Source organism: Macrotis lagotis, chromosome 8 (genome assembly GCF_037893015.1).
Source record: "Macrotis lagotis isolate mMagLag1 chromosome 8, bilby.v1.9.chrom.fasta, whole genome shotgun sequence".
NCBI lineage: Eukaryota > Metazoa > Chordata > Mammalia > Peramelemorphia > Peramelidae > Macrotis > Macrotis lagotis.
In genome coordinates this window covers 68,701,654-68,725,342 of record NC_133665.1, presented here as the reverse complement: position 1 = coordinate 68,725,342, position 23,689 = coordinate 68,701,654, and the positions used below count along the sequence as shown (strand labels likewise).

The window sequence follows — 23,689 nt, the reverse complement described above, 5'->3', positions numbered from 1 at the left end:
TGTCCCCAAACAACAGCATTGCTATTTCAGTCAGATTTTATTAGATCTTTAATATATTTCAATTTATTCCATTGTGCCTTTAGAAATTTTCAAAAATGAAATCAGAAAAGTTTTGGTTTTGAAATTTATCTCTGGTTTCAATGACCCCAGCAGCTGAGTGGTTGTGGGTGCCTTACTTCCTACCAACTAATAATAGTAGGTGTAAGAATCCAAGCCCAGAGGAACCAGTATCCTAGGACAGAGTGACTTTCATTGGGAACATTGAAATGCTTTCTAATCCCTGAAAAGCATTAGGTTTTATAAGGCAATGAAAGTTAGTTATGGGAAAATCAATTCTTTTGGTTTTCCCCATAGCAAACATTCATTGTCTTATAAAGTCAAATGTCCTGCTGGGTTTAGGAGGCAATAAAAGGTTACGGAGAGATTCTCAAACAACTGTCTAGAATTTGAGGTCACTCTAAATTGAGAAACTCTACTTTTAAAAAAAATTATTTAATATTTTCTCCAATTACATGTAAAAACATTTTTTAAAAATATTTATTTATTCGTATTTTGTACAAATAATGTTTATATACATTACTAAAATATTCTTGTTTAAGAGTAAACATAATATCACCTCCCCCCAAGAAAATATAGACCCACATAAGTGATAAAGTAAAGGGGAGAGAAAAAATTAAAATTAAAATTAAAAAAATAATAATAATTGTAGGTATGGCCAGGTGGCGCAGTGGATGAAGCACTGGTCCTGGAGCCAGGAGCACCTGAGCCTAAATTCGGCCCCAGACACCCAACAATCACCCAGCTGTTTGGCCCCAGACGGGCCATCCAGTCCCATTTGCCCTGCAATACTCCCCTAGAAAATAATAATAATAATAATAATAATAATAATAATAATAATAATAATAATAATAATAATAAATGTGCTGTGTTCCACCACCACCAGCTCTGTCGTGGGTGGATCACATTCTTTATGATAAGTCCATCACAAACATGACTTCCATATTTTTCCACCATTGCCATTGCTGATCACAACTCCCTCCATTCATACTTCTCTACTAACATGAACTATATTTTCTCTCTCCTTTCACTCTTTTTTTTTTTTTAGGTTTTTGCAAGGCAAATGGGGTTAAGTGGCTTGCCCAAGGCCACACAGCTAGGTAATTATTAAGTGTCTGAGATCTACGCCACTGCTGTAGGGTAGCTGAGTGGCACAGCAGACAGATCGCTGGCCCTGGGGCCAAGAGGCCCCGAGCCCTCATACCACCCCTTACCCAGCATCCACCAGGCCCTATGGTCCCAGACAGGCCATCCAATCCCAGCCCCTTGCAAGAAGTAAAAAAGAAAATGTGTTATATCTGACCACTCTCCCCCCATGGTCCATCCTCTCCTCCATCACTCACATCCCCCCCTTCCCCCTGCCCCCCCTTCTTACTCCAGATGCCTATACTCCATTGAGTATATATGCTGTTTCCTCTCCTAGCCACCTCTGATGAAAGTGAAGATTCCCTCATTCCCCCTTGCCTTCCCCCATTCCATATTATTACAATAGCTCATTGTAATAAAAAATCTTATTATATGAAATATCTTAGCCTATTCCTCCTCTCCTTTTTCTTTCTCCCCTTACATTTCCCTTTTATCTATTGACTCCATTTTTACACCATATTTTATCTTTAAATTCAGCTTTCTCCTGTGCTTCATCTATAAAAGCTCCTTCTACCTGCTCTATTAAATGAGAAGGTTCATATGTGTATTATCAGTGTCATTTTTCTATACAGGAATACATGTAGTTCATCATCATTAAGTCCCTCATATTTTCCTCTTCTCCTCCACTCTCTATGCTTCACTTGAGTCCTATATTTGAAGATCAAACCTTCTGTTCAGCTCTGGCCATTCCAATAGGAACATTTGAAATTCCCCTGGTTAATTGAAAGTCCATCTTTTTCCCTGGAAGAGGACATTCTGTTTTGCTGGGTAGTTGATTCTTGGTTGCATTCTAAGCTCTTTTGCCTTCTGGAATATTATATTCCAAGCCCTACGAGCTTTTAATGTACTTGTTGCTAAGTCCTGTGCAATCCTGACTGCAGCTCCACGATATTTGAATTGTGTCTTTCTGGCTGCTAGGAATATTTTCTCTTTGACTTGGGAGCTCTGGAACTTGGCTATAATATTCCTGGGGGTTATTTTTTTGGATCTCTTTCTTGGGGAGATTGGTGGATTCTCTCCATTTCTATTTTGCCCTCTGCTTCTAGGATATCAGGGCAATTTTCCTGTAATAATTCTTTGAAAATTATGTCAAGACTCTTTTCCTGATCATGATTTTCAGGTATTCCAGTAATTTTTAAATCATCTTTCCTAAATCTGTTTTCCAACTCAGTTCTTTTTTCAATGAGATGTTTCACATTTTCTTCTAATTTTTCATTCTTTTGGTTTTGAAGTATTGAGTCCTGATTTCTTGTAAATTCAGCAATCTCCCTGAGTTCTATTCCTTGTCTGAGGATTTGTTTTCCTCAGAGAGCTTTCTCATCTCCTTTTCCATCTGGCCCATTCTGCTTTTTAAAGCATTCTTTTCCTCAATAACTTTTTGAACTGTTTTATCCATTTGACCTAAGCTGGTTTTTAACATGTTATTTTCTTCAGCATTTTTTTGGATCTCCTTGACTAAACTGCTGACTTCATTTTCATATTTTTCCTGCTCCTCTCTCATTTCTTTTCCCAATTTTTCCTCTATCTCCCTCACTTGATTTTCAAGTCTTTTTTTGAGCTCTGTCATGGCCTGAGCCCAATTTCTGTTTTTTCTGGAGTCTTTAGATGAAGGAGCTTGTGCTTCCTCATCTTCAGATTGAGTGTTTTGATCCTTCTTGGGAACACAGGCAAAGTATTTCTCAATGGTGTTCCTCTTTTTTTCTCTGGTTAATCATTTCCCTGGTTTTGGGGTGCTTCCTGAGCTCTTGAGTATTAGTGGGATACACCCCACACAAGCATCTCCCTGTGTGAGGCTCTGTCTTCCCCCCTGGTCTGTGAATGACCACGAGCATACCCTTCTGCCTTGGGGCTGAGGTGGGGGGGAACCCTGCTGCTCTATGGGGGACCTAGACTGTAATCAGGATCTCAATGTGGTCATAGCCCCAGAGTCCTGTTCCAGGGGCAGAGGACAGAGCTTGGCAATCTCTCTTCACTCCCTTCCTTCAGCTCAGCTCATGCCCTGGGGGCTCCTGTTTACTGGCTCCTCCTGCTTCTGGTTCCTGGATCTGGGCTGCCCTGGCCAGGCTGCTCACTGTATGCCCTGAGGGCTGGGCTTCACATGCTCGTTCTGGCAGAGGTCCCCTGCTGTTCCCCCAAGTTGTGCCTGGTGCTCCCCAGGGTGTAGATCAGGAAACTGCCCCCGCTGCTGTGAGTCATGGCTCCCAGTGCCCTGGGGCTGCCTCCGGGAGGCTGAAGTTCCTTTGCTCTGGTAGGCCACTCCTCTGACCCATGGAGCCGAGCCTTTCCGCTCTTTTCCAGGTTACCTTGGTTTGGAGAATTGCCTCACTGGAACCCTCTGTGGGTTCTGTCTCTTGAAAATGTAGAGTCCTGAAGTTTATAAATTTTGCTCCAGAGCAACTAAGAGAGAGTCCTCTCCTGTCGTCATCTTGGGTCCACCCCGTAAAAAAATTTTTAACATATATTTTTAAAAATGTTGAGTTCCAAATTCTCTCCCTCCTTCCCCACCCACCTCATTGAGAAGGTAGACAATCTGATATAGATTATATATGTGCAGTTATGCAAAATATATTTCTATATAAGTCAAGTTGTGAAAGAAAACAATGACCAAAAATACCCCAAGAAAACTAAAATTTAAAAAAATGCTTTGCTCTGTATTCAGATTCCATCAGTTCTTAGGATATGGATAGCAATTTTCATCATAAATCCTTCAGAAATGTATTAGATCATTGTTTTGCTGAGAACAGCTAAGTCATTTACACTTGGTCATTGTACAATAATGTTCTTCTGGTTGTTCTCATTTCACTTTACATCACATAAATACTTCCAGGTTTTTCCTGAGAGTATCTTGTTTGACATTTCCTAGAATATAACAGTATTCTGGCCCAATCATATACTAGAACTTGTTTAACCATTCCCCACTTGATGGGCATCTCCTTGATTCCCAATTCTTTACCACTACAAAAAGAGCTGCTATGAATATTTTTGTACTTGTGGGTCCTTCCCCCTTTTTTATGATCTCTTTGGGTATGATCAAAGAATGTGCTCACTTTAAAGCCTTTGGGCTTAGTTCCAAATTGTTCTCCAGAATGGTTGGATCAATTCAAAAATCTACCAATAGTGCTTTATTGTTCCAGTTTATTCACATCCTCTCCAACTTTTGTCATTTTCCTTCCCTGTTATATTAACTAATCTGATAGATATGAGGTAGTACACATGCCACAAGTTCAAGAAATATCAATAAATGTTTTTTTTCCTTTTCAGAGAGATAAGCACCCATCAGGGTTATCTCAGTTTCTGCTCCAAGAAAAGATTGGAAATCCTTAGTTGCTGGCCTACTAGAATTATGCTGTAGAGTGCCACATCACCCTGTGATTTGCCTTCTTTTACAGATGAAGAAATGGAGAATTAAGAGTTCAGAGATATTATAAAAAACTGGCTTAAAGTCAAACAGGTAGTAATAAGGAGAACCTGATCCAGGGCCTGTAATCTTCATATCCTGAGTTTTCAGCTTACTTTATTATCTCCACTTGAGAGATCATACATCTTGACCCATCTTCTGAAGGAGATTCATGAGTTCAAAGTAGAGGAATGTGACTAGAATAACCAGTCTGGAGGCAAGAAGACCTGATTTCAAATCTGGCTTCAGAAACTTATTAGCTGAGTGATCTTGGGCAAGTCCCTTAACCTGTCTCAGTTTCAAGAGCTGTTCACCGTTCAGGTCTATTGGATCTTGTGTTGTCTATGTGCATTCATACATTCCATATACCAGTGGCAAGTGGAATCATCTTTGAAGAAGTTTCTGTACAGATTTTTGTATTTCAAATGCAAGGTTGGAGACTGCTTGTCAAGAATTGGGTTAACAGATAATTTTAGGGCACTTTTCTAGCCCTTCCACACACCAGGAGGTGACAGTGTGATCTCTTAAAAGCTGCTCAGACACCTAGGGCACTGCTGAATCCCACTGCTAGACCACCCTATGGCCTTGGCCACCTGTGTGCAGGTTGTAACTGCAGCTTCCAGAGTATACATACCTGCTGCTTTGTCACTTGACTTTGATATAGGAATAGTACAAAGGTATGGGTGATATATTTTGATCTTGCAAAAACTGCACTTAAGCGAAACAGAGTTGCATGAAATCATCAGCCTCACTCTCTCTTCCAAAGTTATCAGTCCAGTGGGAAGACAGAGTCAAGACAACTGGTGATGTCTCAAATGGATGACCTTGGTGTCTTAGATGTCAGACCAAGCTCTGAACCCTCTATAGCACTGGCTTCAGCTGCCTTCATGGCCATTGGAATGACTTATTCTCATCCAGCTGTTTTACCAGTGAAAGACTTCACATGCTTGGGGTAGACAACCCTGGCCCCAGCTTATGGATGAGTTTTGAGATCCCCTCAAAAGGGTTTAGCCCTTTTGTCAAAATGGTTTACTGGGGTGTGCCCACTGTACATACTGCAACTTTTTAGAACCACAGGTAAGAGGTAGATGGCTCATGTAGACAACATATGTAGAAAGCAGTCCCAAAAGGGGTTTGACAGTCCTCACACCAGAGGTACTAGTCTTCCTTGAATTCACAATGAGCAAAAATAACAAGAAGAACACAACTGCAGAAGAACAATCTGACCTGACATGTATACTGAATGTGAAGGGGATCAGTGAGCTAATTGTTCACCAGTCAGGGTTGACTTTCACCTGTCGGGTCACCTCCTTTTCCAAAAGATAGTCAAATTTCTGGGTTCTCCAAGATTTTGTCATTGGTTACAGAGAGAAACCACACCAATTTATTATCATTTTATTATATTATTTATTACCCAGAAATATTGTCCTGGGGGGTTTTCATTCATCTCATTAGAAAGACAATTTGGGGGTAGAGTGTGAAAGGTTCTCAGAGAAATTGATATTTGATCCTATAGAGAAAAAGGGAGGCACTGGAGTTGACTGAATAAGGGAGTGACATGTCTAGAACTGTACTTTAGAAAAATCAACTTGGTTGTTCTGTGGAGGATAGATTAGTGGTGGTGACCAATTAGGAGGCTAAGTGGTCCAGGCAAGAGGGGTTGAGGACAGTGGCTTTCCAGGTAAAATGGGTACAATCATGTAACCCACAACAGCAGTGAATTTAGAGAGGAAAGATATTGGACTTGTAATTAGGAGATATTTGGAGTCAAATATCATCCCTTGAAACTTGTTTGTTCTTTATTTCTTTAATTTATCTGAAAAATGAGGATAAAAATATCTTGACCCCTGCTCCCAACTACATCATATAATTTGAAAGACAAAATGAAAAATGGATGTAAAACCCTGGCAGATCTTTAAGTACTAAGTAAATGGTTTTTTTCTATTGAAACAATTTTTACTTATTTGCTTTTCCAACAACATGCAACAAGTTTTCATCAATCATTTTTGCAAGATTTTGAGTTTTACATTTTTCTCCTTTCCTTCTTTCCCTCACCTTGATAGAAAGCATTTTAATATAGGTTCTACATGTGTAATTATGCCAAATAAAGATTCATATTGATCATGTTGTTAAAGAATTCAAATGGAAGAGAAAAAAGCATTAGAGAGAAAAAAAGCAACTTAATACCAAGGCTTTTAAAAATTGAAGATAGTAAACTTTGGTTTGCATTTAAACTTCACAGTTCCCTTTTTGGATATGGATGATATTTTACAACACAAGTTTTTTAGAATTTGAGTATTGTACTGCTGAAATGAACAAGTTCATCACAGTTGATCATCATCCAATGTTGTTGCTAGTGTGTATAATGTTCTAATTCTGCTCATTTCACTCAGCATTAGTTCATGTAAGTCATTACAGGTTTTTCTGAAGTTCTGTCTCTCATGATTTGTTATAGAACAATAGTGTTCCATCATATTCATATACCACAATTTGTTCAACCCATTCCCCAGTTGATGGATATCCCCTCAATTCCAATTCTTTGCCACCACAAAAAAACTGCTATGAATATTTTGTAAACAATCATTTTGATTATTCTTCCCAAAGGCCTATTCTTTTTCCCTGCTATGTTGTATTGTACAAATACAATTCCTTCTTCCCTCTCCTCCTACACATATCTTTTCCTCTTTCACAGCTATGAGTCCAGTCATTTCATCTCAGGTGATTTCATTCTTACAAATCTTAAAAAATAATTCCTCTCTGATCTTATTCTTCTTTTCTTTTTTTATCATTTAACTCTTACCTGATTTTGGAAAGGAAAAGAATTTATTTCTTTGCCCCTTCTCTTTCATTTATGAACCATGAAATGACTCCAATTATGCCTGAGTAGTATAAGAATAGTGTTAAGGATATGATGACGATGTTTGCCTTTCATTCTTTTTTTTTTGCAAGGCAAATGGGGTTAAGTGGCTTGCCCAAGGTCACACAGCTAGGTAATTATTAAGTGTCTGAGACCAGATTTGAACCCAGGTACTCCTGACTCCAGGGGCGGTGCTTTATCCACTACGCTACATAGCCGCCCCTTGTCTTTCATTCTTGAAAAAGATCATGACAAGCACATGAATTGGATTGGAGTGAGGGGGGGCTGTGCTAAGTCACCTCACTTTCTCTTCCAGAGTCAGCTGGGTCCAGTGTTCAGATATGAATCGGAACGACTGGAGATGACCCTGGATATGAGGCAATCAGGGTTAAGTGACTTGCCTGTGGTCACACAGTAAGTGGAGAGCCTCTGAGGATGGATTTGAACTCTTGTCCTCATGACTCCAAGGAAGTACAATGACATCATCCAGGATCAATACCAGTTCTAGGGACATCTAGGTGATTCAGTGGATAGAATGATGACCTGAATTCAAACCTCTATATCAGTTTCCATCAACTGTGAGATAACTGCCTATCTCCCAGGACTGTTGTGAGGATTAAAATGAGAAAATATTTGTAAACCCTTCACAAACCTTAAAAGCATTATATAAATGCTCTTAATTAAGGACCAGTCCCTGGGCTAAGCCAGGGAAAGGAATGTTAAAAAACAAGTCAAAAAACCAAACAATCCCTGCTTTCAGAGCTCACAAATGAATGTGTTATAAATTTTAAAGCCTTTCACACTTCCCTTCAATAACTTATTTCCCTTATCCATCTCTAATAAAATCTATTTCCCCCTCAATCTCAAGTTTAAGAAATAGGAAAAAGATTCGATTCTTTTTGTTTTATTTAATTATTGCTGTTTAGTTTAATTCGTTATCCAATTTGGGGTTTTCTTGACGTGATACTGAAGAAGATTTTCATTTCCTTCTCCAGCTCATTTTACAGATGAAGAAACTGAAGCAGAGTTAAGTGACTTTCCCACATTCATATAGCTAGTGTCTGAGACTGGATTTCAACTCAGTTCTTCAAGACTCTAGGCCCAGGGTTTTATTCACAATGCCATGTAGCTGTCCTTTTATTTAATTTTTAGCATTACATTAATTTTTTTTTCTGTAATACTACTGTTTAGCTACACTGTGAATTAAAGACATTAATGGGCTAGTCTATTCTTATATGTCATTTATAAAGTAGTTTCTTTACTTCAATAACCGACACCTTAGAATCTTCCTAACATTCCCCCACCTCTGCCCCTCTTTACCTTTCTAATTCTCTATTTCTATTCTCTATTCTCTTTTATTCTCTAAAGTTAATTGTCTTTCCCTCTCCATTTCCTTCTTTTCTCTTCCTTGACTTTTCTCTCTTTACTAGCTAGAATATAGACCCAAAGAATATTTTAAACATTTGTTTAATTATAGGTCATTATATACAACTAATAAGGAGATGATTGAGAGTTACAAATAATTTTAATAAAGAGAAAAAAAAATCAAGGAAAAAAGTCAAAAAGACAGGTCTTTGAAAAAAGTCTGCCCTATTTTCCCTCTAGTGGAAGTGAAGTAGGGAGAAGTTGGGTTTAGAGGAAAGGGGGTTTGATTTGTGAAAAATTTACCAGACTCTGACTCAGGGAGGCAAGAAAGGCTTAGACTTTAATTCAAAGGTTGCACAAATGGTTTGCTAGTTACTACAAAAGTTCAAGTTTTTAGAGAAGCAGCTAGAAAGTGAATTTTTTATTTTTAGGTTTTTGCAAGGCAAATGGGGTCAAGTGGCTTCTCCAAGGTCACACAGCTAGGTAATTATTAAGTGTCTGAGGCCAGATTTGAACTCAGGTACTCCTGACTCCAGGGCCAATGCTCTCTCCACTGTGCCACCTAGCCATCCCAGAAAGTGAATTTCTCAAAGGAGATAGTAGTTTCTAAGAAGTGATTAAGTTAAGTAAAAAAAGATGGTTGAGAGAGACTAGTAAAGGGGATAGTCATTTTATAGAGATATTACAAGCTGGGAAAGGTGGTGAGTAATAAAGTTTTTTTTAAAAGGAAAATGGAAAAAGAAAAGAAGTTTAGCTCAACACAGATCCAGCTGCATGGAACTGGGGCCATATTGGTCCAGTGGCAAGAACCTGAACACAAGGATGCAGCTTAGAGAAAGAAAGAGAAGGGAGAAGAAGCTGGAGCAACAATAGCACAGCTGAAATAGCAGGAAGAAAGAGATCCTGCCTGCACAGGCCCTTGCTCAAATATATTTCCAAGGTGGGCGGAACAAGGGTGGTGCTTGAGGAGTGGCTTAGTACCTGGCTACAGGTAGTCTCTATTGTGCATGACACAGAGCTGCTCCCCAAAGAGTAACTAGATGTAATGGCACTCACTGATCAAGAGCAGCTTTCTTTCAGACTAAGCCTGCTCCTGCCCCAAAGGTCCTGACCAAAGTCAGCCCTACTGGTAAAGTCCAAAGTGGCTTAGGAAATGGAGATCTCAAAAAGCCAACACTGAATAGAGAACTATCCCCCCGCATTCCAGTTCAGAACGGTTTCTAATACTAAAAGATTACAAGGTTTCTCTGTGCCCTGAAATGCTTCAGAAGCAGTTGGGGAGGTCAGGGTCATCAGGCAAGTATCTATGAGATGCTTGCAGTGGGAATGTAGTAGCTCCTTTTATGTTGTCCTTTGACAGCTGGAACCTTTGACTATCATATGTGGGTTAACAGGAATCTGGAGTCAAGACGACAGCCTATGCCAGAGTATTTGGGCATAACTGGAGGGGCCCTTAGAGACTAGCTCCCCTTCAGCCTTCCATTTTTACAGACAAGGAAACTGAGTCTTAGAGAAGGGAAAGCCTTACCTTCCACTGAGGGAAGGAGTAACTGTCTCAACTCTGATCTCAGGTGTCTCAATACTTTCTCTGGATATTATTAAGTCAGCTACCTTTGGTTAAACCAAAAGAAAGATTGCATGATTCCACATATAGGCCAATTAAATTTCCAGGGAAATTATTAGCTGTTCACATTAATTTTACCATTTATAAAATTATGTACATATTGCTGTAGCTCCATAAATAATTTAACTTTAATCACTTTAAAAATCTTTCCCTATGTGACGATTAGGTTAGATAAACATCATTGCTAGAAGTGCTTCTTTTGGGGTGGGGGAAGAATAAAAAAACAAGACCTGTGTGATCACATAAGTCTAGAAATATAATATCAGCAGAAAAACACTGTACACCCTAACAGCAACATGGGGGCAATGATCGACCTTGATGGACTCGCTCATTCCATCAGTGCAACAATCAGGGACAATTTGGGGCTGTCTGCATTGGAGAATACCATCTGTACCCAGAGAAAGAACTATGGAGTTTGAACAAAAACCAAGGACTACTAACTTTAATTTAGAAAAAAAAAACCTGATATCTTATTGTCTGATCTTGCTATCTCTTATACTTTATGTTTCTTCCTTAAGGATATGATTCCTCTTTCATCACATTCAATTTGGATCAATGTATACCATGGAAATAATGTAAAGACTGGCAAATTGCCTTCTGTAGGGGGTGGGGGGAAGGGAATTAAGAGTAGGAAGAAAATTGTAAAACTCAAAATAAATAAAATCTTTAAAAAAGAAAAAATAAATATAATATTAGGTCAAGTATGCAGTAATGCTAAAATTATGGAAACTTTCTAAGTTGCAGAAGTATTAACTATAAGTTCCTTAGAAATCCCCCATCTAAATGAAATATCAAGAAAAAAGTTAAAATATACAATAATGAAATGGGATTTGGACCTGTGATTTCATTGATGTAGAGACCTACCTAGTAGAGACTACTTTCACCCATAAAGATCATTCATGTGTAATCTTGGATGCACTGAGAAGAGATCCCTTGTATCAGAGCTAATATTTAAGCCTAGGTTTTCCTGTCTCCAAAGCATGTCCTCTTGTCACTGCTAAATTGCTTTTCAATAATTAAAGAGGAATGTTTGTTTTCATATAACAAATCAAAATTTTTAAATAAGTTACAGTATATGATGTCCTCGAATAATTTTCTGAGTTGTGCTAAGATTATGTGAATTCTCCCAGGAAGAATGATTCCTACTAGGAGGGGAAGCAAGAGGTTGGGGATAGCTATTTGTGATTCTGCCCTCTTCAAAGGGAGTGGGGACCAGGCTAAAATGATATCTTTCTGATCTCTTAGATATTAATAGTTTAGGAAAAATAATTTTTATGTTCAAGTGACAAAAAAACTCCTTTCCAACCAAATGACAATTGCACAATGAATACATACAGCCAATAGCCAATAAATCCATTCATCCAAACTGATAGCAAATGGAAATCAAAGAAAATACATTTAGGAAAATAAATGTCAAACGATACACAGTGAATGAGTTCACTTATTGAGAGTGAGATAACAGCTCAATCAAGACAAAAAGTATCCCAAATCTAACCTAAAGGGGGATTCCCTAAAGATTCTAATGTTTTAAGGCGGTGGTAGGAACCTAATGAAAATGCCAGCTCCTGTACAAGGAAATTTCTTCCCAGGTTCTGTCTCTGACTTCCGGGATCTGAAGGGAACCCATCTCTAGACTGGTGTATAATCTCTCTCAGAAGAGCAGGATCTCATCCACGGAGCAGAGTAATCAATCTTCACCAATGGGCAAAGGTTGATGCATATGGTCTTAGAGCCACTGATTACAACTTTATCTAACAGGGATTCCTTTCTAGAACTTGGACCAAAGAGGAAAGAAAACGTTATTTGGACTCAGACAACTTCGGTTCACATCCCAACTCTGTCAATACACTACCTGGGTGTCCCTTGGGCATGTTATTTTCTAGGCACCATTTGTTTATAAAACAAGAGTATTTGACAAGATAGGACTTTAAGATCTTCTATCTCTTATGCCATTTCTAATGATAGTGTATTTATAGAAATGAATGTTTTAGCTTGATTTAAATAAATTTGCTTTCAATCAATTCTTTCCTGAAATTTAGAATCTACATTTGCATTTTTAATTTTTCTTATGACTAATTTTCAAATTTAATTCTTTGAATATTTAAAGAGTAATTATATACAAATGATATTTGGGGGTAAGAAGACCAGGAGCTAGAAAGGATCTTGCAAAGAATTTCTATTAAGAAATATAAATAGCATCTTCTAAGCTGTTAACTATAAGATACTTTTTTACAAATACATATATATGGTTCTTCAACAAACTTTTATCAAATATCTACTAAGTAATAGTTGTTCCTCTTAGTGCTAAGAATCCCAAAACGAACAATGGCACAATCTTAATTTTGAATAAATTTCTAATTTGGAGAGAAGAATGATACAAGACAAAATATAAGAGGGACAAAACAAAGTTCCAAAATGCTCTAGGAAAACTTGAGCAGGGACAGGTCACTTTAAACTGGAGTCACTGAGGGAGGTTGAGTTGGACCTTGAAGAAAAGGATTTCTCTCTTTCAGAAGTTATTGTTAACTACATTACTAAATTAGCTCAGTCATATTTTGCTTTTAATCTCAAGATAGTTTTAAGACTCTTAAATAAAACCATCCCAATCCAAAATTTCTGCAAAATAAAAAGTATTTTTCTCCCCTTAATAGATCCATTTCAAATCTCCAGGAGATAATTTAAAATTACTATCAGAGTTGGTTTTCAATTTGGAACCACGATTAAAGGAAATATTACTAGTTATGCAACAATCGATGTTAATCAGTAAGTATTTGTTAAAATCCTTCTGTGTTAGGCAAGATGGTAAGCACTGGGTATATAAATAGAAATAGACAGTTCCTTTACTCATGAAGCTTTTATTCATACAAAAGAAATGTAAAGTGTGGGAAGAAGAAAAACAAAATGTGTGGAAAGATTGTGGACTAGGGAAGGAATCTGTGAGGTTGGGGTGGAGATGCACCAAAGTAAGGAAAGGAATCACAGAGGCAGAGGGAAAAGGCAGCTAAATCATAACAACAAAGTCCAGAGAACCAACAATATAACAAATAAAATTAACAAAAAATAAAGCAAAAAACACAAATACATAAAGAATAAAAATATAGCTAGTTTGGGACCTATTTCTTTCATTGAAGGATTTCTTTAGTATCTATGAAGACTATAAGGAATAGGATGTCATTTAGTAAGGCAGTGTTATGTAGGTTACTATAAGATGATCAGAAGAATCAGAGTGAAATAGAAGTCATTGATAAACTGGGAGTCAAATACCTTTCTTTGGGTACACCAGAGGAGTGCTGAAAAATTAAATGGTTTTATTAGCTCATTGTTATTCAGTAGTATGTACCAGAGTTGAGCTCTCAAGGTTGTGATTAGTTTTGAAAAAATTCATGATGCTTCTTCTCATTAAGGAAAAACTAAAAGAAATATTTTAATCACTTTCTTTTCTTGAAATATGAAAGTTGGTTCTTTGCACTTACTTGTTTTGTCTATATTACCTACACTAATAAGCAGCAGGTGGAAAAACCCCCACAGTAAAATTCCTCTTTATGGACCTTTTATAGGCCTACATTACTGAATTCCCTAGAAGTAAATTAAATTTCCAATTGTTGAGTTTGAAGATAGCTGAAAACATTGGAGAGTTGTTTGGATATTCTGGAATCTTTTTTTCAAGTATTATAACAAATACAGTCTTTATTTGGCATTACTCATTAATTTCATTTTTTTATTCAGTTTGAGATGATTTTTAAATAATTATATTCATCTTTTAATTGATTTGCCTTTTTAAAAGGATTTGAATACTGAATTCTGAAAAGAATTTTCCTATTATATCTTTTTATGATGACCAAGGACAAAAATATACATGATGTTACAAGGGAGAGAGAAATTAGAACTTTTTTCAGATGACTGTTAATTTTTTAACATGTAATTAGGAAATTTCTATAAAAATAAAAACAATTAAAAAAAGAACCTCTCCTTGACAAATATCTATAAATTAGGACATATGAAATATATACAGAACAGAGGCAAGACAACTTTAGAAGAGATGGCACTAGTACCCGAGGCAGAGGAAGGCTTCATGGAAGTAAGGGATTTCAAGTCAGTACTGAGGGACAGAGAGATAGAGAGAAGCAGAAACAAAGAGCAACACACACACACACACACAGAAACAGAAACAGAAACAGAGAGAAAGAAAAGAGGGTGCATCCCAACCATGGCCAGTAACCAGGTGCAAAAGCATGGATAATGGAGGAGTGAATTTTATAAAGAACAGCAAGTAGGACTAAGCAGCTTGATCAGAGTGATCAAGGGGATTAGGATATAAAAAAAATTGTAAATTTAGGTAGAGGCCAGATTATATTTGTTGATAAACTCCTTTCTACTACGAGCTTATATTGATCCCACAGGTAATATAAGGCCACTGGACTTTATTGGGTAGGAGAATGACACGGAACTACACTTCTGGTTGGCAGATTAAATGGGAATAAGGTTGGATTGGGATGGCCTGGAGGCAAGATCAATTAGAAGGCTATCACAGTAGTCTTGGTACTGAAATATGATGAGAAATTAAATTAGGACAATTTCAGAAGAAAAAAGGAAACAGAATATACATGTTGCAAATATAGGAATTATAAAAATAGGCAATAGATTGGATGTGTGGGATGTATGAGTGAAGATTTGAGGATAGTACTGAGATTTTGAACCTGGAGGACTGGGAAGTTGGTGATACCCTTGATAATAATAGGGAAATTTGAAAGATTTGAGAAAAAAATGGTGAGTTCTGTTTTGGACATGTGGAATTGTAGATACCTGTGGGGCATCCAGTTAGAAATGCCCAACAAGTGTGTGTGTATATATATATATATATATATGTATATATATATAATCTGAGATACATCTGCAAAACAAAGAGAGCTGATAATCAAGCTCATTGAAGTTGATAAGTTCACAAAATGAGGCTATATAGAAGAGGGTCTAGGACAGATCTTTAGAGGACACGCATAGTAAGTGGTCATTATATGAATGAAGAATCAGCAAAGGAGACTGAACAGTGTTCTGAGGTTGGGGATGGGAGCTATTTGGCAGCTGGGAGAGTGTGACAAAAATAAGTATGTGATAGCCATGGTAAATGAGTAGGCCTGATGGTTCAAGGTCTAAGGTTTATCAGCACAGCCTTCAACTGTGTTGCTATGTAGTATACCAAGTCTGGTAGAGTCATGGCTCCATTTCTACTTGAGATGTCTTTTGAGGAAAGACATTGGAAAGTGCTTTATCCATTTGACCCAGTCTGGACTCAAGCACTCTTCCACCTCCCCAGTACAGCTGTGTCACAGTCTGGAAGTCCTCTGCGAATAAGAACTTGTAAAGTAGTGGCTGTTTTTCAGGTGAGAATGTGGAGGGGGAGGTAGGGTGTGTTCAAAACTGACCTTTTCTTTTTCCTTTTTCTGTTATATGGAAAAGAACATGTATTTAGATAAATGTCTTTATATATCCTTTGGAATTAATTTGGGAATTTGTAATAGTCAAAATGATTTGGTTACTCAAAGTTGGTTTTTCCCCAAGTTTTTCTTCAAACAATATTGCTCTAGCTCTTTCCTGGTGATAGGGAACTGAAAATTGAGGGGATACTCACCAGTTGGAAAACGGCTGAACAAATTGTAGTATTTGATTTTTTTTTTTTTAGGATTAGGGAGAATTTATTCTACATGTGAGGAGGAAACTAGAGCTGAAGGTGAACACCCTGGTGGGGGAATAAGGGCAACACCAGCCATTCGCCCCTCGCTGCACAAGAAGTTGAAGGTAGCACAGGCATTGGGCGTCCTGGACCTCAACAGCAATTCCTCGTTTTCTCATGGCCTTCAAAATCTCTGGCTGTAACTTTTCCATGTGGTCTCCAGTATCCACTACTACAATTTCAAATCGAAGCTCTAACATCCAGAAAAGGGAGAAGCTCTCTTCTGTGATATTCTGATGGTACCTGACATTGCACTGCATGACCGAGTGAGGGACTAAGGCGCAGGACCCCACGACCAGGTTGCCATCGACAGTAAAGCCCCAGGGGCTCTAGGTATCTAGATGTACATACATGTACATGTACATGTACATACATGACATGGGGAGAATCCTTCTCCAGCAAGGTGATGGTGGTCCTCTGGAACTGCTCATCATCCGCGGGGGTCAAGTGGTGGCTCCACTGGGGCAGCCGGGTTGCCGTCCGTCTGAGCACAGGCCTGGAGCACCTCAGTCCCCAGAGCGCAGCATGCGGACAGGCCTCAGGGGCAAGACCGCTGTAGTTTTTGATTGATGAAATGCTATTGTAAGAAATGATGAGCAAGCTGCTCTCAGAAAAAACCTGTAAAGACTTACATGAGCAGATGCAAAATGAAATGTACTGTGTACAACGTAACAGCAATATTGTAGGATGATCAACTGAGAATGTATTAGCTTTCCCTCAGCAATACTGTGACTCAAGACAACTCTGAAATACTTATGATAAAGGCTGCTTTCCATCCCCAGAGAAAGAACTGATGATGTCTGAATACAGATTGAAGCAAATTTTTTTTTAACTTTTTTCTTGAGGTTTCTTTTATCTGGGGTGGGGGTGGGGTTTGTTTTCTTAAATAACATGACTATTTTGGAAATGTTTTGCCATGACAACACACATATAACTTATATCAAATTGATTGCTTTCTCAATGAAGGGGCAAGGGTAAGAGGAAGGGAGAGAATTTGGAACTCAAAGTTTTAAAAACAAATGTTAAAAATGGTTTATACATGTAACCAGGGTAAAACAAAATACTAAATTAAAAATAAAGAAACCCCCCCCCAACATTACTGATAGTATATACTATGTTCTCTTGATTCTACTCATTTTAACTTTCACTATTTCATGCAAGTCTTTATTTCATCCATATTTTTTTAAGATCAAAGAGTTCATCATTTCCTATGGCACAATAGTATTCCATCACATACACCACTTGTTCAGTCATTCCCCAGTTAATGGACATTCCTGAAATTGCCAGTTCTTTGTCACCACAAAGAAAGGCTTCTATAAATACTTCAGAATATCTAGGTTCCTTTCCTTTTTCCCTAAACATTTTTGGAACTGGACCTAGTAGTGGTATCATTAGGTCAAAGAATAAAAGCAGATTAATAACTCTTTGGGCATAATTCCAGATTCCTCTTTAAAATAGATCAGTTCATAGTTCCACCAACAGTGAATTAGTGTCCTAACTTTTTCACAACCCATCCAACATTTATCACTTTCCCCTTCAATCATTTTGGCCAATCTTGTAGGCATAAAATGATATCTCAAGGATGTTTGGAAAACTAAGAACTCCTTTTACCTAAATTAGGGTATATGTTCAGTCAGCTTTTCCTTAAAGTCATAATGGCATGGGTTTTTGCCACACAGAAAAGTCACAAATATGGGTTACTCATAAAAATGGGTTGTAGTCCCAAAGTTGTTTGGCCTTCATTTTCAAATAGGACCAATGACATCATTGGGTGATGTCTTGTCTTGTGAGTAAATTGGAGGCAGAGTTGCAAAGTCATCAGTCTCACTCTCTTAGCATCCTTAATATCTGACCAAACTGACCTGCTGTTGCAGCCTTCTTGGCCATTGAAACATACTTCTCATTCTTCCATTCAATTGGAGGAACTTCTCATGCTTGGAGTAAACATTCTCTTAATTTACCAACAGGTTTGAGGTCTATTAGTTACCCTGAACCTGGTTTAGCACATTTATGGCTGCTGTTAAAAATTTCTTGGAGCCATGGTTGAGAGGTGGGTGACTAGGACACCAAAGGTAGATGAGCATCCCCGAAAATGATTTGGCAAGCTCTTAAATACACACATACAGTGTTCTCCAAGATTGTTGGAGTGGTTCACAGTTCCACCAACAGTGAACTAATTTTCTATATCCCCTCCAACATTTGTCATTTTCTCTTTCAATTGTTTTAGCCAATCTGATAGGTGCTAAATGATACCTCAAAAGGATATTTGATTTGTATTTCTCTGAACAATGATGATTTGGAGCATTTTTTTCATGTAAGTATAAATTGTTTTGATTTCTTCATCAGAAATTTTAAGTTATCAAACCATTAGCATCTGCTCCCTCAGGTCTTATAAAGACTAGGATATTTTTATTTCCAAGTTGCTGGCTTATGCCTTATATCCTCAGACTTGAGAATAGCATGTCAATCCTTGTCAAGGTATAGTAGTAGTAGTGCTTTGATCCTATTTCCAATCGATTCCTCAAAACATTAGAAAGCAAATGGGTCTCTGGCTTCCATTTAAGTATTAAGATAATTGCAGATGTAGTTTGAAGGAACTATATATGGATAAAATATATTTGCATTAATTTATTTTCCTATAAAACTGAGAACTTCCTCTTACCCAATTCAGGAGATATGTTTATTCACCTTTTCCTTCTATCTATAATTGCATGGATTTTTACCAGGTTGAAGGATCACAAAAATAGGCTACCCACGAAAATAGGTTGTATTTCTACAATTGTTGTTTGTCCTCAAAGAGGATCAATGGCATCATTGGGTGATGCCTTACCTTAGGAGTGAATTAGATTTAAATGAGGAAGAGTTGCACAAAGTTGTTAACTTCACTTTTTTCTTTTTCCTTTTATATATACTCTAATATGCAAAACAATATTTAAAGGATTAAGGAATTTTAAAGTCTGGAAGGGAAAACAGAGCAAGAATTCCTCATCTGTTTTTATGCCATGGATTCCTTCAGCAGTCTAAAGTCAGAACATAAATGTGTATGTACATTTACATACATATATAAAATATACATTTGTACGTTTATACATTTTTTAAAAGTCACAGTTGAAAGCAATGCTAAATTTCAATTAGAGGTGAGTGAAAATAAAGATTTAATTCTTTTTTTTCCATCTAAGTTATAGATCCTCTGAGATCTTTTTGTGGAGTCTGTGGACGTCATGTCAAGTTACTCTGATTTAGAGTTTCTAATTCATTACTCTCATTAAAAAAATAGATTTGTTAAAGTAATGCTCAAAATAAATTTTCTAACTTTTTGTTGTATTAGGCCTTTTAATCTAAAAATACACTATTAACAATCCTCACAGAGCAGAAGCTCTTTAGTGTGGCAAAAGGAATCCTTGATTTGGAATCTTTTAGAGCACTTTAACTGGAATCTCAGCTTTGCTACTAACTCAATGGGTGACATCTAATGAGACATTCAATCTCTCTAGTCCTGAGTTTTCTCATCTGTAAAATGGGAGTTTCAGATGAAGTGATCTTTAAGGTCCCTTTAAATTCTAAACCTGTTATCCTAATCAAGTTATTCAGTGACTAAAAAAGACATAGCATTCCATCTAGTGTCAATTCAATAATGTACTTAATTATTCTTTAAAGCTGGATGAGAAACCTTTTTTCCTACCACTTTGGGTATTTATAGTATCATTCTCAGGCTATATTTGATCAAACGTTTAATTAATTCATCCCTAAAAAGCTTGTATATTTATTGAAAATTGAGTTCTGATTGTGGTTGCCTTGCAATGTCAGACAAAAACGGTCCAGATTTGAAGCTCCCCACCCTTGCTAAAAAGGATAAGGGCAAGAATGGATGAAAAGACCACTGATTCAGAATTGAAGGAGACCTCAGAGATTATATAATTCAACCCTCTCCTTTTCTAAGAGTTAGAAAGAAGTTCTTGAGGAGTTAAAATGAATTGCTGAAGATGGCTCAAGTGCCAAGTGGCAGAGTTCAGATTCGAATGCAGTTTTTGGATACCAGATCCACAGAACTTTGTGAAATTAAAACATGGGTGTAAAATGAAGACACACATTTTAAAACTTAACACCTGATTTTTCACATTCATCATATATACTTAAACGTATTTATTTGGCAAAGGATATTCTACAACACAATAAATTAAATTGGATGAGAGATTTATAAACCTACCCTAAAAAACTAGAAGAAGCCTCCATTTTAAGAAAATTATTTTAATAGTTTGGACTAGGTTAGGTACAGCAATGCTCAGAAGGATAGTACAGTGCTTGGCATCAGAGAGCTACGGAAGCATTTGATAGATAGATATTGTTAACTATCTATACCTAAACCAGCAAGTGCATTTCCTTTATCAAATGACTATGATTTGCACATACCTAAATCAATGAATGAGTTTCCACATTTCTGTGCAGTGGAAACTTACATTTACATTACTTACTACATGAATGATGGTTAACAACTTAGGGTAATGTGTGGAAGATTAATTTTTGAGAAAACAAATTACACCAATTAATTAACCAAACTTCAAAATAGTACTTTATGGGGGAAAAATACAAATATGGAATTACAGGATTTTATAATGAACAATGTATTATGAGAATGAATAAATAATTTGGGAGCATTAGAAAATCTGTGGCTGTGATCAAAATTTCATTAGAGGGGAAGTACATTTTTTTCCCCATAGCAAATAATAGCATTTTTGGTAACATAAATAATATGGAAAAAGTGACTTTCCCAAGGAAAATGGCAACTGAGGAAAGAAATTTGTTTCTCAATTGATGCAAAGACTGTAAAAAGTAAAGATGCAAACTGGACTATTTACAAAATTGCAAAAATCTTAAGACATCTAATCTATCCTTCTGAAGCGCCTTCATTTGAGGGGATTATGTTTGGCATGAACTAGAGCAGCAGTCACTTACCTGTTTCTTTTGTACAACCACTGAATAGTTACAATGTTTGAATTGCAAAATTGCAATTTCTATGCATGGTCAGAATAAAAAAAAAAAAATCACCATAATACAAATCCTCAATAAAAAAACAACTTGGATTTTTTTCAGTAGATTGGTTAATACAATGAAGGATGTTTGCTTGCATTGCACTTCTTTGTCTAACACTTAAAATTTAAACATTATAAAAGTCAAAAAAAAACCTAGATAATCCCCCCTTTTAAAAAAAGCATAAAATGAAATGTTATAGCACTTAAGAATCATCATCTCTTTTAGTACTTGAGTTTTAGTACCACATACAAAAACAAGCATACTATATTAAAACAAATAAGGGCTTACCTTTCACTTGAAACCTAGCAGCATGGAAGATCTCATAATTGCATTATGATAACAGACATCCCTGAGTTTTTGGGTTTTTTTAATAAAATAAACAGAAGTTATTTTCAGCTTTCTCTAAAATATACATTATAAATCTTATTACAAATGTAATATTCTGTCCTTTTATATTACTTCTGCATTCAATAAGTCTTTCTAAAACATTTTTTGAAGGTATGATGGCACTGTGTAATTAACAAAATAAAATCCAACAAATAGGGTAAAGCTAACATAGGCTAATTCTTCTATAAATACATTAAAAAAAACTTTTAAATTTCTGATTTAAGTCAGTTCCAAAGCACTATTTAGAAACTGACAACAGAACTTGATCTGAAGAAAGGCGCATAATTAAAAAAAAAAAAAAGAAAACTTGTTCTACTAAGAACGTGCCATTATTTTGAGAGCAAGATACGTGCTTTAAACTTTGTGCAAATGAGCCCAAAATATTCTTAAAATGCAATATCTAGGATACAGTGAAACATAAAAATGTCATTTTAAGTCACAATACTCTAAATAGAGCAAGATATATGAATCATATTTTGGGATGCTTCTTATTCAATGAATCACTTTGAAAGTGTATATATTTAACTTTTCTTCAACTTTGTATTGTTACTTTAAAAATTAGGAATTGAAATTGCCTGCTTTTACTATTTTCAATTTGCTCTTAAGTTGTGTAGGATGAAATCTCTAACAAATAGGAAATCACCTTAGATTCTAGAAAAGAAATTTTGCTACCTTTTAAAAATATATTCTTTAAGAAATACAAATATATTTAGGAAATAAAAAGGTGACCAAGAATCGAACTTTTCTTAGTCATCTTCCTAATCCATCTCACTACCTATAACTAGGTTTATACAATTTCAGGACAGAAATTTTTATGGTTTTGCTTCCTTCACTCGTTTAATTTAAGAGTGCCATGGATTAACTCACTTCCTCACTCATTCAATTTAAGAGTGTCATGGATTCAATTATTGAAGGACCACAATAATTCAGGAGTTAAAAATATTGTTAATATTCTTGTTCTCAAAAGTCTTAAAATAAGATAATATTCAGTGTGAAGAAGGTTCAAGTACATCTTGTTTGTTCATATCTTACCAAAAAAAAATACACGTAAAGGGAATTCTACTTAATAAATGCTTCTACCACAAGTGCTACAAGAAAACCAAGTAGGAAAATATATTGTGCTGTATTTTTGTATGCTTGTTCCATTTCAAAATGTATTCTTGGGGGGGGGGGCAGGGGACGGGTTATCCTGTACAATAAAACTTTATGCTTGTTCCCTTTGTCTTGAAAAATATTTACAGTACATGAAACAACATGCTAAAAGTGTACACCTGTATATAATGCTGACCAATGCCAGAACTGAACAGGCACACAGAAAGTCACTTATTAAGAAATCTAAATATTTTATCTTGTTTCTAATATTCATGAAGCTAATATGTGTGGATCAACACTGGAAAAATTAGAAAACAATACCAATGAGTGTAAACCTTTGTGCAAAACACTACACAAGAGGCCAAATTCTTTATACATTCACTGTGGAAAAGACTGTACAAATATATTCTCTGCAACACAACATTAAATGTTTTCACCTTTCAAAAATTTAACTGAGTCAATAAAGAAGTCTTTTTCTTTTCATTTCATTCTTTGTTTCTTCTTCTTTTTTTGCCTTGCAAACAATGTTGATACCAACTGACCATAAACAGGAATACTTTCATCATCTTGATACCAAAAATTATTAATGAGTTTCATTGGTGTGGTCTCAAAGGAACAAATACATCCTTGTGGAGAAAACAAATTATGTGATGGAATCTGCAAGTTTTGATGAGAGATTTGCATCTGCAAGTCCTGAAGAGATATTTGCATTTCTCTTCAGTTCACCACCAGGATGAGTGTGAGAATAATTTTGAAGTACAAAATTTAATTCTGTAGTATTAAAATGTCATCCACCCATGTCATCTCTTATCTGATCAACTCGAAGAGCAAGGTCCCTAAAGGCGGGACGTAAGCTCACATTATTGTTCCAACACTCTGTCATGATAGAATAAATCTGGAGAAGAGAGGAGAAACCAGACATATAAATACACACAATGAAGATATGCATTATTTGTTTTTTTCTTGGCTTCATGGTCATTTAATTAATTATGCCAAATTTTATAG

The 23,689-nt window shown here is 36.4% G+C and overlaps 1 protein-coding gene across 2 annotated transcripts in view; it reads right to left on the bottom strand.

Annotated features, from left to right (window-relative positions):
• Positions 1-15,346: 15,346 nt before the first annotated feature.
• Positions 15,347-23,689, bottom strand: part of JAK2 (Janus kinase 2) — a 172,645-nt gene continuing 164,302 nt past the window's right edge. Inside the window, exon 19 of one of the 2 annotated variants that reach the window (XM_074197470.1) lies at positions 15,347-23,579. In XM_074197470.1, coding sequence (XP_074053571.1) covers positions 23,472-23,579 — 108 coding nt within the window. In that variant the 3' untranslated portion in view covers positions 15,347-23,471. The remainder of the gene's footprint in view (positions 23,580-23,689) is intronic. The other variant, XM_074197469.1, reaches the window with a different exon arrangement.